Raw genomic sequence first — 17,463 nt, forward strand, 5'->3', positions numbered from 1 at the left:
GCCTAGGTCATGTTGGCATATTTTCACTGCAAAGTTGTTCCTTGTGCTTTAGTTGGGGCAAAACAATATACTGCAAGATGCAACTAAAGGTTCCTCATTGACCTCACTATTTCAGATCCTCTCCAAATGCCGGTTGCCCTTCAGGGGTAGAAGTATATTTTGAGGACGAGGTCCATAAGCCCCTACTAGAATGACCAAGACATCTTTGCACTGAAAAACCGCGATCATCATAATAGGTAAGTGGATCCTATTATAGTGTGTTTGCGGTATATATACACAATAGTTCTACATCCTTCTTTTTTTTTTTAATATAAAACCCACATTGTGAAATCCTCCAGTATGCAATGGTTACTGGATGTGTTTGTTGGGTTAACATATTCATCAACTTGAATTAAAGTACTCGTGAGACTGTGTAGATTCTGATAAAGCCAGAGAAATGTTTAATAACTTTCATAAGCACAAGTTTTTATTGAAAACTGAAGCTAATGAACAAATGTGCACGAAGGTAAGAAAACATTATATATAAGCAGTTAAATGGGATTTGAAAAAAATATGCTCTATAGGGGGCATTTGTATACTCATTGCTAATTTTATTACTATGCTTTCGTTGTTCTTTGTTTTGTAGCTTTATCAAAGCAGCTTCTTGAGTTTTAAAGTGGAGGTCCACCCGAATTTTTTTTTTTTAAAAGCTAGCAGCTACAAATACTGCAGCTGCTGACTTTCCAGCACGCCCGTGATGTTGGCAGCCGAGGCCGAGCAATCACTCGGCTGCCCCCACCGCCATCCTCGGTGAGGCAATCAGGAAATGAAGCTTTGCGGCTTCACTGACCGGTTCCCTACTGCGCATTCGCGATTCGCGCCCTCACTGGTACCCGCTGTCTCCTGGGACCAGTGTGTTTCCCAGAACACAGCGGTGGGTGACGCGAAGAGGCGTGACTCCCGCGGCAGTCTTTTCCCGGAAGTGGGTGCAAATTCCTCACTTTTTGTCTGGACTTCCACTTTAATAAGTGCCAGGACCTTACCCTAGGATTTATAACCACACAGGTAACTCTGTCACATTGTTCCAATCACCATGGAATATGTCAAGTCAGATGTTGATTGTCCAAAAAGGATGAGAGGTATAATAGTTTGTGAAAACACCCTGTTGTGATTACGCAATCCAATTCCATAATACCAGGATGTCTGCAATGTGTGTTGGTGATATTGAAGGAAAATTTCTATTTTTTTCCAAATAACAAACATGTTATATTTACCTGCTCTGTGCAGTGGTTTTGCAAAAAGCCGCCGCTATCCTTCTCTTCTTGGGTCCCCTGCCGGCGTTCTGGGCTCCTCCCCCCTGCTGAGTGCCCCCATAGCAAGCCACTTGCTATGGGCACACTCATACATGCTTACTCCCAAGCCCCACTCTGTGTGTCCTCAGCACTGCTCCCTCCTCACTTGCTGGAATTGACAGCAGCGGCCAATGAGGAGGGAGCTGCTCTCGTGCACATTGCTGGCTTGAGAGTGGGCTTTATATGTTTTACACAGCTGCCTTTCTAACATGTCTACCCTGTCATTTGAAAAGACTACACAACTTCAGCTATAAAAACCAAAGAATTAAAACCTACAGCAGGATTCCTAGCACCATGTGATTGGATTGTGTAATTAGAACAGCATGTTTGAAAAAACTATCACACCTCCCATCCTGTTCATGGAGAATCAGTACCTGCTTTTATTAATTCCATCATGATTGTATTGTTGTTACTGAGTTTTTTGTGTGGCTATAAATACTGGGGTATATTATGTTCCTGGCACTCTTTAGAACTGAATAATCGGCTTGGATAAGCTGTTAGACATCTTCACATTCAACAAACAAGTCCAGTTGAATTCAATTACTACTTTGCTATACCATGAGCTGGGTAAATGTCAGCCTAGAGCAGGGGTGTCCAACCTGTGGCCCAAGAGAGTTTAGCATGTGACCTGGGCTGTCTGGAGAGACACCGGTGATGCCGTGTAACACAGACAATCCCGGCCCAGATTTCAATTGCGCTCCTCTATAGCCCTCCACCCGCTGCCCCCTCCCTTCACGCCGCCGCACAGCCACAACTGCTCATCGGCTAGCCTTATTGCTAGTGCAGGGGTGCCCAACCGACCTCTGATGTGGCCCGCCACCTCCTGCCCAGGGATGGCAGGTTGGCAAGCCCAGATCGTGGGTTCCTGACCCGCCATCCCTCAAGCATCAGTGCGAAGAATGGAGCTGGTGCTAGAGGAAGCAGAGCCGAAGGTTCCTGTATAGCGCTGGCTCCTGTCACAGGTGGAGTGATACCAAATGTACTCTGCCTGTGACAGGAGCAATATGGCAAACATCGTCTCTGCTTTCTACTGCAGCCACATGGTTCCTCCAAGGCCAGCTCCTGCCACACTAATGCTTGGGGAGGGCGGGTCAGGAACCTGCCAGCAATACCTACCAGCAGTATCAGAACAGCCAGCAGCAGCCACCAGTCATACCCGCCTGGGGGACAGCAGCAGCCAGTGATACCTGCAGGAATCCTGAGGAAGAAGTAAAGATTGAGGTGCAGTTAAACTGCAGTGCATCAGTGTAAAAGCAGCCTTAGGCCCCATTCACACGATCGGTTCGTTCATGTCCACCTGGTGGTTTTTCAGATGGACGCAGTCGAACCCTCCCCTTCCCCTCTATAGAGCGCCAGATGTAAATTGACTTGTGTTTGGTTACACCTGCCTATCTCCAATCCGATCCACTTAAAAAAAACAGAAGAGGATCCGTCCCTTCCATCTGGGCAGATCAGAGGGCCCATAGAGTAGAGCGGGTTGTATCTGTGTCTGCTCTGCATATGCAGAGTGGACACGCACCTGTCATCTGCCTGCTCCGCTCATTGTGGCCTGCGACTGGTTACTAAAGTGACCCTCGCTCCTCTTCCAATGTGGCCCAGGAATGTCAAAAGGTTGGACACCCCTGCCCTAGACAATAGACAATATATTGCTCTTGAACTGCATAAGGTAAGGAATCTGGTTGATACCGTTTTTTAGGTATTTCTTTAGGTTTATCTGCCTAAATTTCCAATTGTCTATTTATTGCCTGTTTTTATTTCTCTACTAGGGTAACGTCAACGGTAACTACACCTGTGGACAGATTTTCAACTTTTAATTCTATGGGTCCTTATTCAGCTAGAGGTCCCTCATCCAGATTCTCCTCTTCAGCAAGTCATTTTCCATCATCTGGCTTTTCTTCAGCACCTCCGAATATTGGCACTACACCTCCTCCCAGGAAAGAACTTATGTTTCAAAGGTCATCTGGTTTTGGTTCGGGATTACTATCGCTGCCCCCTTATGCATCACCAAGCTATGCATCACCAAGCTATGCATCACCAAGCTATGCTCGCAAAGATCTGACAAGACCAGGGGGCTACCAATACTTTGACCAAGGCTACTAGATCAAGCGGTCTGTGTTGTTTTTGGCCGCTTCAGTGCTGTGGAACCAATGATTCGGAAATGAAAATGAATGTGTTGTCTCACCTCAACCCTTATTCTGTTCCTATCCTGTGGAAACAGTACTTAAACAGGAACTGGCTACTCCCTGAACAACGTTTAGAACAGATAAAGCTCTGTTACATTTCAGTTTGTTTTTGTTTTTTTAATTGTAAACTCACTGAGTGCAGTGAACATTTTTTTTTTTTAATATAGTACTGATCCACATTAAATGGTTCATAAATTAGAACTTACCTCCACCCCCAGCAAAACATCCTGTCCTTGCTACGTGGGGATCGCAATACTAATAAAAAGAGGTGTGATTTTAGCACTTCTGTAAAAGTGGGAATGGAGGAATAGTTCTTGTTTACCACCCCTTTTACAATTTGATTTACAGAAATTAGATTATTGAAGGAGAGTTCCTCAAAAACTCCAGTTAGTCAAGTTAAGTTCAACTCCAGCCCAAACTTTTTTTAGTTTAGAGTGGGGAACATACAAACCTTACAGATATTCTAACATTTTCCAACTGTCCTGTAAAATTTGCTTTCATTGCCACCTCTTTCCCAATTTTCAAATGATATTCCACTAAGATCTTTAAATGACCTCTGAGCTACCAATCAGATTCAGACCTTCCCTGAGACCATGTTCCTAAAGCTAAACTTGGCTGTTAAGAAAAAAAAAAAAAGTTCCTACAACTATCCCCTAATTGCACATTCCAACTGTTCTGAACAATACAAGCTGCCTATAGATTGCTATGTATAAATCTGCAAAAAAAAAAAAAAAAAAACCCCACCAAAAACAAAGGTAGGAAATATTTTCCTATTAATTGTATGCAGTGTTGAACGTATAACAAAAGTATAGTGGGGGTTTCTCAATTTTGATTGTAAAAGTGGAAACACACTTTTGAAAAAGTTCTCCCACCTACTGATACCTTGCCCCGTTCTTCTACTCTAGCTAAGGCAAAATTCCTGTTGCTTTCAAGTATGGAGGCCCGAACACTGTCACATAACAGAGGGGACTACTTTAAAGAACATATTCAGCTCCCCCCCCCCCCCAATTTTTTGTTTTCCTTTATTTACCTGATACTGTGTTCTGCACAGCACAGATACTCACCGAGCTAGCAGATCCAGCATTGACCTGCTGGTATCCTCCTCTCTGCAGCCGCTGCATTGATGTGACGCTGCCATGTTGCCGCCTGACAGCTGACGATTCTTCCAGGTGCAGGCGCGCTAGGCCCGCACCCCCTCTTCCTTACTGAAAGGGACTGTACATCATGCATCTCAGGTGGTCGGGGTACTGTCATCATTCGCCTAGGATAAGTGAATGCCGGAAGATGGAGGGTGGGCCCGAGGCTTTTGGCAAAAAAAAAAATGTAAACAACAAAAAAAATCTTTATCTGTGCTACGGATAGAGGGGAGCAGGATAGAGAGGAGGAGTGCGCTGCTGGAGGGTGAAGGTTAACATTCCCTCTATCCTCTGAAACTAGGATTTTGGTGCCCGAAGCAGAGGAGCAGCCGATCACTGAAAAGGTATCATTGGATCGGGAGGAGTTGTGACAATGGGGTTGATTTACTAAAGCTGGAGAGTGCAAAATCTGGTTCAACTGTGCATGGTAGCCAATCCGCTTAAAACTTCAGCCTGTTCAATTAAGCTTTGACCGAAAAAATCTGGAAGCTGATTGGTTTCTATGCAGAGCTGCACCAGATTCGGCACTCTCCAGTTTTGGTAAATCAACCCCAATGTCTCTTAAAATTGAATGTATAGTGTTTTTAACCCTTTTTTTTGGATATACCCATAAAAGAAATAAGCTTATTGTAAACAAAGTCTGTGTTACGGTTTAAATATCATTGGCAATGATAAATGATATGTTTACAGAGGGGCAGCTGTATGTTCTTACTACATACTAGGGCTCTGCTTCTAATTTGCAATACTATTTAACAGTTGTAATACTTTTTACTCCTTTTCACAATAATCCTGTGAATTGTTTGGCCCAGTAAAAATATTGTTCTCCCTGGCATACAATTTCTTCTATTGTATAATTTACAAATTCTTTATTTTGATACAACAATTATTGGGAGATCCAGCATGTAAAAATGAAGCCCCCTTTTAAAATTACTTTTATGGTAAACTGCAGTAACAGCTTAAAATATGTACTTAGTTTAGTAAAGAGCATTGAGGGTTATATACTAAAACTAGAAAGTGCCAAATCTGGTGCAGCTCTGCATAGAATCCAATCAGCTTCCAGGTTTCATTGTCAAAGCTTTATCGATCAAGCTGAAGTTAGAAGCTGATTGGCTACCAAACACATTCTGTGTGCTCCAGTTTTAGTAACACTCCATTATGCTTTCCTTCAATGGCTGCATTGTAAGTCAGCATTCTTAATGATCGTTTTATAGGTACCCGTGATACCAGAGTTAACTTGTTGCTTAGCCATGTAAGGGTAAAGCATAAGTTAACTTAAACCTAAATTTGTTAACTGGAACAGTCCACTGGATTCATGTTTCTTGTTTTCAAAGATTTACAAAAAGTTGCAAAGATTCCCTTTAAACGATACAAATTTGATGCGATATGTAATCTTTAAAGTTCAGGAGCTCCATTTTAAGGGCAGGTGCTTATTCAGCAATTATTTCATTAAATTCACAATACAATGAATAGCCTGTTTTATTTCTGTACTGGTGATAAAAACAAACTAACCTGTAGGATTTAGGACAACTGGATATACTGACAAGTAAGTGCTCTGCCTATCTCCAACAAGCAGGGATGTTTTTTTTTTTTTATAATTGAATGTTTTTTACGTTTTATTTCTATACTTCTGGATAGATCAACTTTTTCGTTTTTAAAGCATTTTACTAGGTTACAGTACATTCAAAAGTGAACACTTAGCAATATGATCAGGAGTTTGTGGCCTAGTGTGCTTTTTTTTTTTTTTTTTTTTAGCTAGTCAAAGCAGATTTCTTTCTGCCTTGTATAGTTAATGGGCTATCAGGATTTCCAGTTTACTTACAATTTATATCTGATATTCTTGATAGATGCAGGCTTATTGGCTAAGGCTAGAGGCAAAGGTTGGTAACTAACAGCAGATACTACAAATTCATCTTTCAGTGATCTGACTTAACACATCTATGTTATGTTTTATTGGTGTTAAAGATGATTTATAATTTATTAGAAAACACAAAAAACAGCCTATTGAACTCTATAGCCATCAAGCATGTGGTGTAGGGGGACACAGGAGGGTTATATGGGTTGCAGATGCAATTGTGCCCCCTTTGCATCCCAATATCCTATACTTATTCCCCACTTACACCTTATATGTCTGCTGTTCACCCTAGGGAACTAAAAACCAGCTGCCTCTGCATCACACGACATGTGCTTACATGACCACATGATGCAGAGCATAGAGAAGCCAAGAGACACTTCCCCTTCGTAAACGGTGGGTGCTGTGACAGTGTCTGAGTGGGGAAGCTGCATAAGTGTCCAGAGGCAAGGATTACAGATATATCCATATACAGGAGCAGATATATAGTTAAGCTTTGCCTCTGGATACAACAATGATGCAAAAGTGCCCCAGAATGTGAAGCTACAGCAAACCCTATCATTTTTATATTTCGGTGTTCAAAGTGGTGACTTATTAAATTGAAGCAGCTTTAACAGAGCATATTCATTTTGTTATACTATTTTCCTTAGCAATTTTCCTGTTGCTGCTTTGTCCACTGTTGACCCAAAGGGGAAAGAAGAGAGGTGTTGAAAGCTACGCTATATTAAGAGCATGGTTGTCCTTCCTCTTTCTATGATTTGGGCCAGCTTGTTGCTTAAATGTCCCTGCAGTAACAGTCACTGCATGAGAATGGTTTCCATGTCTTGTTACCCAAGAAGCTACTGGTGCCTGCTGTCTACTCTGTGCAAACCTGTTCAGCGCTAGCTTTTGTGAATCTGTTACAAGAAGATTACTAAAGTCTTGTATGGTTTGCTATTTCTCATGTTTTGGGTTGAATCTTTTTGTTCTAGTTAGATTCTATGGCATAGCCGAACATTGTTTGAGTTTCAGAAAGCCTTTATCAATACTGCTTATACCCACTAGTAGGACCGTAAGTAGGGATCTGACAAAGCACATCTCCTTCCTGTCAGGAACCATACTGTTTTGGCTCACCTGTCTGTGTATGACCTTGTGGCATTCTGAATGTGAGGAGTAACAGATGCTCTCTATACTGTGTTGTGTTTTAATGTGCATTCCACCTGTAAAAAAAAACTCCTGGTGTTAGTAAATTAAACATATGTTTTCTTTACTTGTGTGTTCTCTTTATTTTGGGGAGTAAAATGTTATGCTTAAAGAGGAAGTAAACTTCTCTGGATTGTTTGTACCTATAAACAGGGCCGGATTAACAAGGGGGCTGATGGAGCTGCAGCTCCAGGCCCCTTCCTCAAGATAGGCCCATTTGCCCAAAAAGAAAAAAAAATCACAAGGAAAAAAGATGGACTTCGAGGATTGTAGCTCGGCGACCTGGGGTCACAGAGACTACACATTTGGGGGGTATGTAGCTGACCCACCCCCATTGGTCAAAATATGGGTCTGCTATCATTTATGATTCCGGAGATACGGGGCTGCTTGCACAGCCTGTCAGAAGCTACATACAGAGCAACCAGTTTAAATACAAGCCGACACACTCTGCAGCAGCAGACTGAGGATGAGATCAAAGTGCTTATAATAATTATTTAGGCCGATTCTGACACTTTTCTCTCCTACATGTAAAAATCATCATTTGTTTTTTGCTAGAAAATTACTTAGAACCCTCAAACTATATATATATATATATATATATATATATATACACACTAAAGTTGGCACAATTTTTTTTTGTATACTAAGCCAGTGGTCATCAACCCTGTCCTCAGGGCCCACTAACAGGCCATGTTTTATGTATTACCTTGGGGAGATGCAGACTAGAATGCTGCAATCACTGAGCAGTAAATTATATCACCGGTGATGTATTTCAGTTATCTTGCAAACCTGGCCTGTAAGGGCCCTTTCAGACGTGCGGACCGTATGTCCGCTTTTTCATCCATCCGTTTGCGGATGAAAAAAGGACATACATTGGTCCCTATGTGATTGCAGGTGTCAGCGGATAAACATCCGCTGACACCCGTAATCACCCGCCACTTCAAACGATTTTGCAGACAGAAGAATGTCCTCTTTTTTCTTCTGTCTGCAGATCGGATTGGATAAACACGGACACACGGTCCGTGTTCATCCGATCCCCCCATAAGGGAGAGCGGAGAAAAGACAGGGCGGTCCCTGCACAGTGTGCGGAGACCGCCCTGTCATCCGACGGCTCAGCGGGGATATTACAGAGCGATCCCCGCTGAGCTTACGGACACACGGAGGCGGATCATTACTGATCCGCCCCGTGTGAAAGGGCCCTGAGGACAGGGTTGATGACCACTGAACTAAGCGATGCTTTAATTTTTTTTACAGGTTACAAGTTTAGAGTTACAGAGGAGGTCTAGTGCTAGAATTATTGCTCTCGCTCTAACGATCGTGGCGTATGTAACCTGTGTGTATCTGGCTCTGATACTAGCCAGGGACTGACTAGTATCTCTCCCCAGCCTGTCCCCCACACACCCTCTCACCTGCTGACCTGTGGATGGGGGAATCCTGCAGTGTTATGGTGTTCTGCCTGTGAATACAATGATCAGTGTTGCTAACTATAGCTGGCAGAACTGATTGTTTTGGGAAAAACCTGACAGGCTGGTTGTATACAAGTCAGATAATAGATTGACTTGTGTAAAACCAGCTAGCCCATACATAGATCGACTATGGCTGGTCTCTGCTTAATTGGCGTAATTTCAATATAGATATAGATTTCAATGTATGTACCGCTACGCATTTCCTAAACATCCTTCCACAAACCTTTACATTTTTCCTTCCCAGATTCCTTCATCCTCCTCACTTGTACATACTCTCCACACTTCTCTCCTATACATACTGCTCACTGTCATACCCTCCACACTTCTCTCCTATACATAGTGCCCGCTGTCATACCCTACATACTCCTCTCCTGTACATAGTGCCCGCTGTCATACACTTCTCTCCTATACATAGTGCCCACTATCGCACTCTCCACATTCCTCTCCTGTACATACTGCTCACTGTCATACCCTCCACACTCCTCTCCTATACATAGTGCCCCATATCCCACTCTCCACACTCCTCTTCTATACATAGTGCCCACTCTCCACACTCCTCTCCTCTATATAGTGCCCCCTATCACACTCTCCACACTCCTCTCCTGTACATACTGCTCACTGTCATACCCTCCACACTCCTCCCCTATACATGGTGCCCACTGTCATACCCGCCAAACTCCTCTGCTATACATACTGCTCACTGTCATACCCTCCACACTCCTCTCCTATACATAGTGCCCACCGTAAACTTTGCTAACATTACAACTTTTTAGAGGCCCTGAGGTAGGTTATGCCATAGTGTACAAATATGCACAGCATATTAGCACATTAGAGTACACTTAAATTTTCAGACTGAGCCCTCCAGTGCTTCGATCTGTGATCTGTCCGGCGGGTCCCGGGCGCTTCCATCTTCACCCGGTCTTCCTTCTGGGCTCTGTGCCTTTGGTCACTTGCCTTGGCTGGGCTGCGTTGATGTCATTCCCATACATGCTCATGCGCATCCTCTCTCTCTCTCATCCTCCCTCCCTTACCCCTCACCCCTCTCTCATCCTCTCTCTCTTTCTCATCATCCCTCTCTCTCTCTCTCTTTAATTTAATTTGTTAAAAAAAAATTGTTTGTATATTATTTATAAAATGCCCACCAAAATCCTCAGCACCAGGCCCATGATGTTCTTAATCTGGCCCTGCCTATAGGTACTGTAAATCAGTGGTCATTAACCCTGTCCTCAGGGCCCACTAACAGGCCAGGTTTGCAAGATAACTGGAACTCATCACAGGTGATATTTGCTACTCAGTGATTGCAGTATTCTAGTCTGCATCTCCCCAAGGTAATACACAAATTCTGGCCTGTTAGTGGGTCCTGAGGACAGGGTTGATGACCACTGCTGTTAATATCTATTAAACGTGCATTGTTTAGGAGATATTTACTGTATACGCTGCAGATGACGTCATCGGCACATGCACTCAGAAGGAATGGCCGCCTGTGACATTTCTTTAGAGCTCTGTGCCATGACCGGTAGCTTCTGTTACGTATGCACGGGAGTGACGTCACACAGCTCTGGCCAGTCACACAACCAGAGTTTGCAGACCCAGAAAGAAGATGGGCTAAGATGGATGTGGCCTCCAGCGTTAACGACGGCTTTGTTTACAGGTACATTTTATATTATATGGTTTTGGTAAATCTAATGCAGAACATTTAATAGTGTGTATGGGGTTTTAAGTTTTTGACAATAAGCCTAGGTTCAAATTGGAGCGGGTTAGAAATCGTGCAAGTTCAGCTGAATTTGCACGATTTCTAACCCGGCAATTCAGTCCAACTTCAGCAGCAATTTGACAGACATCTGTGCGGTTTCCTGCACAGATGTCTCTAGACAAATCGCCCCTTGAAGTACAGGGACTACTTTTGGGAATCAGTGTGGCGCCGCACCGATTCAAACAGTGCCATTGCTGGCAATAGCCGCCGATTTGACATGTCAATACGTACCAATGTGAACCTAGCCTAAAACCTAGAAGCTGATGGCACTGGTGGATAACAGGCAGATGCTTGCAGCTTGGTAATTCAGTAGGGACTGGAACATACAGGGTCAGACGAACCAGGTCATACACAGGCAGACAGATCAGGTACAGATGCTGAAGCAGAAGTGAAGTCATGGTGCAGGCCAGGTCCGTAACAAATTGTCAAAGTAGCAGTAATTGGTCAAAAACAAAGGTCAGGGACAAGCCAGGGTCAGTGCAGGGGGAGTTCAGGAGTAGTCAAGGCAAGTCGGGTCAATAACTGGAGACAGATGTAGAGTAGCGAGTTAGCACAGGAATGCTGTAGACAAGACAGCACTGACCCAGTTTAAATAGTCCATTTGATGCCAACATCTGTCACGGGGTGCACATGCACACGGCAATGCACGCACATGGGCATGAGCAAGTGTACATTTCCTAGGTGCACATGAAGAGCTGTGAACATTAATCTGCCCAGGGGAGCCATCTTGTCTGCTGGCATGTCCTTCCTGACAGCCACTGAAACCGATAAATGAATGAGATATTTAGTGCAACAAAACTTATTATTCACAGATCATCCCAGCTCATAAAATTCTGTATGTCAAATCAACAAGAGAGATTATTTTGACCAAAACTTAAAGTAATCCCTCTCATCTCCTCCCAGTTGTTTGCTCCTGGTCATGCCTAAATAGTAGCAAAATACAGTGTTGCCCCAAACCTCTGCAGATAACACGATAATGGTGATCACACCAAGAACAGTACTATAAAATCCTGCAGGGATATTACACACCAAAAGAAAGTGTGCGTACACATATGTAAATGTAGCACCCTCTACTGTAGGTAGGTGCTAGAATAGGATTTTTGCAAGGGAAACTGTCAGTGCAGGTAAATTTAGGCAGGCCTATGCTCCAGGCTAGGCCTGCTTATTTTGATCTGGGGCAGGGAGTCCTTAGTGTAGCAGTGGGTGTGATCACCTGTGCTTTTGTTCTGGGACGCCTCCCCTGCTTCCAGGGAGAATTATCTGGAAGAGGGGCAGGGCCATATGAGGAGTAGGAATGAGCTTCGAGTTCGAGTCGAACATGAGTTCGATTCGAACATTGGCTGTCCACCAGTTCGGCGAACAGTGAACAATTTGGGGTGTTCACAGCAAATTCGAAAAGCTGCGTAACACCCTATAAAAGTCTATGGGAGAATTCTAAAGTGCTTATTTTAAAGGTTAATTTTCAAGGTATTGTCCTAAAAAGTGTTTGGGGACCTGGGTCCTACCCCAGGGGACATGTATCAATGCAAAAGAAAGTTTTAAAAACACCCGTTTTTTTGGGAGCAGTGATTTTAATAATGCTTAAAGTGAAACAATAAAAGTGAAATATTCCTTTAAATTTCGTACCTGGGGGGTGTCTAAAGTAGTGCTCGTTTCCCATGTTTAGAACTGTCCCTGCACAAAGTGTAATTTTTGAAGGAAAAAAAGTAATTTAAAACTACTAGCGGCTATTCATGAATTGTCCGTCCCAGCAATACAGAGAAAAGTAATTGAAAAAAATGACAGGCCCACCCAGTCCATTACCAGGCCCTTTGGGTCTGGTATGAATATTAAGGGAAACCCCTGCTTTTTTTTTTCAATGACTTTTATCTGTATTGCCGGGACCCGACAATTCATTTATAGCGGGAGTAGTTTTAAATTACTTGTTTAAATTAAGAAAAAGAAAGTGTGGGGGTCCCCCCAAATTCCATATCAGGCTCTTCAGGTCTGGTATGGATATTAAGGTGAACCCAGCGTAATTAAAAAAAAAAAAATTACATGGGGTTCCCCCCAAAAATCCATACAGACCCTTTATCCGAGCACGCAACCTGGCAGGCGGCAGGAACAGAGGGGGGGGCGAGAGAGAGCCTCCCTCCTGAACCGTACCAGGCCACATGCCCTCAACATGGGGAGGATGCTTTGGGGTCCAAAGCACAATGTCCCCATGTTGATGGGGACAAGGGCCTCATCCCCACAACCCTTGCCCGATGGTTGTGGGGGTCTGTGGGCAGGGGGCTTATCGGAATCTGGAAGCCCCCTTTTTTTTCCCCAACAAATCCAAGTTTATTGAGATGTAGATCAAGGTATACAAACATTTATAACAATGGGTCAACATTCCCCATGTAATCCATGGCAAAAACAATTACAATTATCCATAGCGACTACATTCCCTTCCGTAGGTGTAACCCCAGGCAAACAGAAAAAAAAATAGAAATAGGCACTTCCCCGACCACACATAAAAAGAAACTCATTGGTCAACAACTCTGCCTGCTAGGACCCAAGTGACTCACGCCCATCCAATCCCCCTCTAACTCACACAAAGTTTCGGCACCTCTATACTCAGACTGTACACGTTTCACCATCTTCCAGCCATCTGTCCCACACATTGGAAATTTTTTGTGGTCTCCCTCTATGTGTATAAATCATTTTCCTGTATGGGAGAATAGCATTCACCTCCCTCTTCCAATCCCTCAGTGTCGGTGCCTCCGGTTGCATCCATACTTTCGCCACTGCCTTCCTAGCCAAGAATAATGTTTCACACATAAAGATCGCTTGATATTTTTCTGTATCCGCATCGGGTAACAGACCCAACAGACACAACTTTGGGTCCATGCCCACCGGGGTTCCCATATTATCGTGAAGAAATTGTGTCACCTGCAGCCAGTATGCCTGTATATCCGAGCAGTGCCACAACATGTGATAAAACGAGCCCTCCTCAGCTGCACACCTGTGACACAAAGGGCTCCCTGTGGTTTGAAATTTTGCCAGTCTCTGTGGTGTAATATATGCTTGATGCAAGATGTACAACTGGGTTAGTCTATCTGACAGCTTGGGGGACACATCCTTAACCCCCTCCAGTACCTCATCCCACTCTGTGTCATCTATGGGGCCCAGATCCCTCTCCCATTTTAGTTTGGCTACCTGCGCTACCTTGCTGGCCCTCCGCCTCCTGATGACATAGTAACAGTTGGACGTGAGTCCAGCCGACTCCTTCCCAAATAACACATCCAACACCTGCGGGGCGCTCACATCTATGCCGTCCGAGCCCAACTGGGCTCTGAGGGCATGCCTGAGCTGCAGATACCTAAAGTGAAGCTGCGGCGGAAGGGAAAACTCCTCCCTGAGTCTGGTGAATGGCTTTGGGCCCGTAGTTGACATGACCTGAGACAAAAATAGTATCCCATACGACGCCCACACCCCCTGATCAGGCACTGTATCCAACTCAGGCATGGAGCTATTTTTCCACAGCGGGGTATGTGAATGCATGTGATCCCTGCCTTGTTTTTTAAGGCCAACGTCCCATACTTTTTGGTGGTGCGTCAGCATGTCTGCCCCGAATCGGGCAGTCTTGCATCCTCCATGACCCCTCCTAAAGATTGCCTGCACAGGAGTGTGGAAAGGACTATCCGGCTTATTACAGACTAATGATCTATATCTCTGCGACTCAGACGTATTAAAATAGTACAAGTGAGACAATTGTGATGCTATGTAATAGTCCTGTATGTCAGGGAGAGAGCACCCCCCCTCCGTGTTCGGGTTTTGGAGTATACGCCATGCCAACTTGTGCCTGCCCGAGCCCCACACAAACGAGTTTAAGATTGCTTCAAACTGTTTAAATATCTTGAGAGGTATGTAAAGGGGGGCATGCCATACCATGTATAGAATTTTAGGCAATAGGATAATTTTTATCAAGTTTATTCTACCCATCACCCCGAGGGGAAGTTTCGCCCAGGCCTGCGTTCTAGGTTTAACCACTGCAAAGAGCGGATCCACATTAAGGAGGGACATAATCTTTAAGATTCCTCGTGATCCGCACCCCTAAATATTTAACTTCCGCCACTCTCTGTAATGGTAGTTCATGAGACACTGCTGGAGGGGGGAACAGATCCAGTGGAAGGATTTTAGACTTGTCCCAGTTAATCCGCAGGCCGGAGAATTTCCCCACCTCCTCTATAATATTTAGAGCCGCCCTCAATGAAGGGCCCTGATCCTCCAGATATAAAATCGTATCGTCCGCATACAATCCAATCTTTTCCCAGGTATCTCCCTTCCTAAGCCCCACCACCTCCGAGCTCATCCTAATGGCGATTGCCAACGGCTCGGCAGCTAATGCATATAGCAGCGGCGACAGGGGACATCCCTGCCTCGTGCCTCTCTCCAGGGATATCTGTTTCGATAGCCACCCATTCACGAACACCCTAGCCTTGGGGGTCTGATATAGCAACTGTACCCATTTAATGAAACGTGGGCCGAAGCCGAAACATCTCAGGCACTCCCACAAATATGGTCACTCAACTGAGTCGAAAGCCTTGGCCGTGTCCAAAGCAACTACTACCCGGGTTCCCACGTTGTCATGTTGCGCTTGTATGTTCATAAATAACCTCCTAATATTCATGGCAGTGTTTTCCCCTGGCATAAACCCTGTTTGGTCCCCATGAATCAGTGAAAGAATCACAGTTCAATCTGGAAGACAGAACCTTGGCTAAAATTTTAATGTCCACCGGAAGCAGGGAAATTGGTCTGTAAGATTCGGGGTATTGAGGGTCCTTACCCGGCTTAGGGAGTACAATTATCTGAGCTTCCTGCATAGAGGAGGGGAGAGTTCCTAAATCAAATATAGAGAGGTACAACGCCCTCAACCTGGGGATCAGTGTCTCTGAGTATGTAGCATAAAACTCTAGCGGAACACCCTGACCTTGCTGTAAGCAGTAGGTTTTTCCAATTAAATTATTTCGAATAGGGGAAGACAGAGATGACGTGGTGCACGTGAAGCACGCACGTCGGAGGGAGGAGCGGCCCACGATACGGATCTGACCCGGAGGAGGATGGAGGGACCTAGACCCGGCGGCGCCCCAGAGGCAGCGATCGCGCTGCAGCGAGGGATCTCACCGCGGGGCTAGCTCCCTCATTGCGGAAAAAGACCAGCATCCGCCGCCTTCCGATGGCCCCGCACTCTCCGGCCCCCCCTCGTGCCGCTCTGGGAGTCAGCTGTTAAGGTACAGGACGAATTGAACAGAAGGAGGCTCCCACTTGCGGCGCTCCTGCCTGCCTCCCACCCCCCCCTACTGTTTGGTGGTGAGCCCAGGACATCCCATTAGATCAGGTAATATGGACCCTTTTTTCTTTCTTCCTCTCTCCATAAGACTACACCATGGTAACCTTTGGAGCATGGATCAATGCACTGACAGCAGGGGACAGGTAATGATAAGTTGCATCTCCTATGGCAAACGGCCACTCTGCATGTGTGTAAATTAACTGTATTCTTAGAGACCCTGCATTGGTAAAGCATAAATCAGAGGAAGAAATCAATAATAAGGACGATTTGAGGAACCGCTTATGCCCTATAAAGATTATAGGGATCTTTGCAGGGTCGCTATAGCTTCCTGGCGTTTTCCTTGTTTTTTTCTCTTTCCCCCTCAAAGCTATTCACATGTGAACTCAAGTATCCAAAGCGCATGGGTCTATACTTTAAACACTGTGGATATTGATGCAGGTTAGAGTGTGGAAGCATATTGACATTTCAGAGACACTATCTCTCCCCGCAAACCATAATTAATTTGGTGAGGAGTGACGCCCCGGAGTATGGGTCCGAGTCAGGGAATTTCATACAAATTGCATTAACTCTAAATAATAAGGCTGGCTATCAACCCAAAAAAAAAAAAAAGGAGAAATACACGGATACCAAAAGTAATCGGGTTAGTTTCTTAAAAGACTTTCGCTCCCACCCTTATAAAGGGCAGCTAAATTACGGGGAGGCTGAACGGAAACCTCAGCAGAAAAATCCACTAAGTTTTACTCCCCAGGTTTAACCTGGCTCATAGGACAGCCTTATTATACCGGCCCAAGGTATCAAAAATCTGAGAAGCGGAGCGCAACCCCAGGGGGATTGCGTCTAATACGCCCCACTATACTCAGGAGGAGCACTAACCCCCCAAAAAAAAAAAACAACAAAAAAAAAAAGAGGGGAAGAAGGGGACACAAACTTAACCCCCCTCCCCCTTTTTGGGAGGACGGCGGCTCAAAAACCACTAGGTGTTTCTAAGTGGAGAATCCCTAAAGAAAAAGTCCCCAATCGGACGGGGGTGCAACTCTTCCTAAAATAGAGAGAGGCTGATCCGCCTCCCCCAGGTATATCTTAGGGTATCGGGTTAATCCCCGGAACCCCTAAAAAACTTTCGGAAATGTCAGGTGGCAACTCCTGATTAGGGGGAGGAAAAAAAAAGGGAGAAGAAAAACCTTCAACCTCTCCCCCCTTTTAGGAAATCACGCCATAGAGAGATACAAAAATTGTGCGGTTTCGGCAA

General features: G+C 44.7%; 1 protein-coding gene across 2 annotated transcripts in view; it reads left to right on the top strand.

Moving 5' to 3' along the window:
* Window positions 1-4,836, top strand: part of ZNF346 (zinc finger protein 346) — a 39,515-nt gene extending 34,679 nt beyond the window's left edge. Inside the window, exons 7-8 of one of the 2 annotated variants that reach the window (XM_040344414.1) lie at window positions 116-236; window positions 3,098-3,186. In XM_040344414.1, the coding sequence (XP_040200348.1) occupies window positions 116-194 (79 nt within the window). In that variant the 3' untranslated portion in view covers window positions 195-236; window positions 3,098-3,186. Of the gene's footprint in view, window positions 1-115; window positions 237-3,097 lie in introns of both variants that reach the window. The other variant, XM_040344413.1, reaches the window with a different exon arrangement.
* The last annotated feature ends 12,627 nt before the right edge of the window (window positions 4,837-17,463 follow it).

This window comes from Rana temporaria, chromosome 3 (assembly GCF_905171775.1).
Source record: "Rana temporaria chromosome 3, aRanTem1.1, whole genome shotgun sequence".
NCBI lineage: Eukaryota > Metazoa > Chordata > Amphibia > Anura > Ranidae > Rana > Rana temporaria.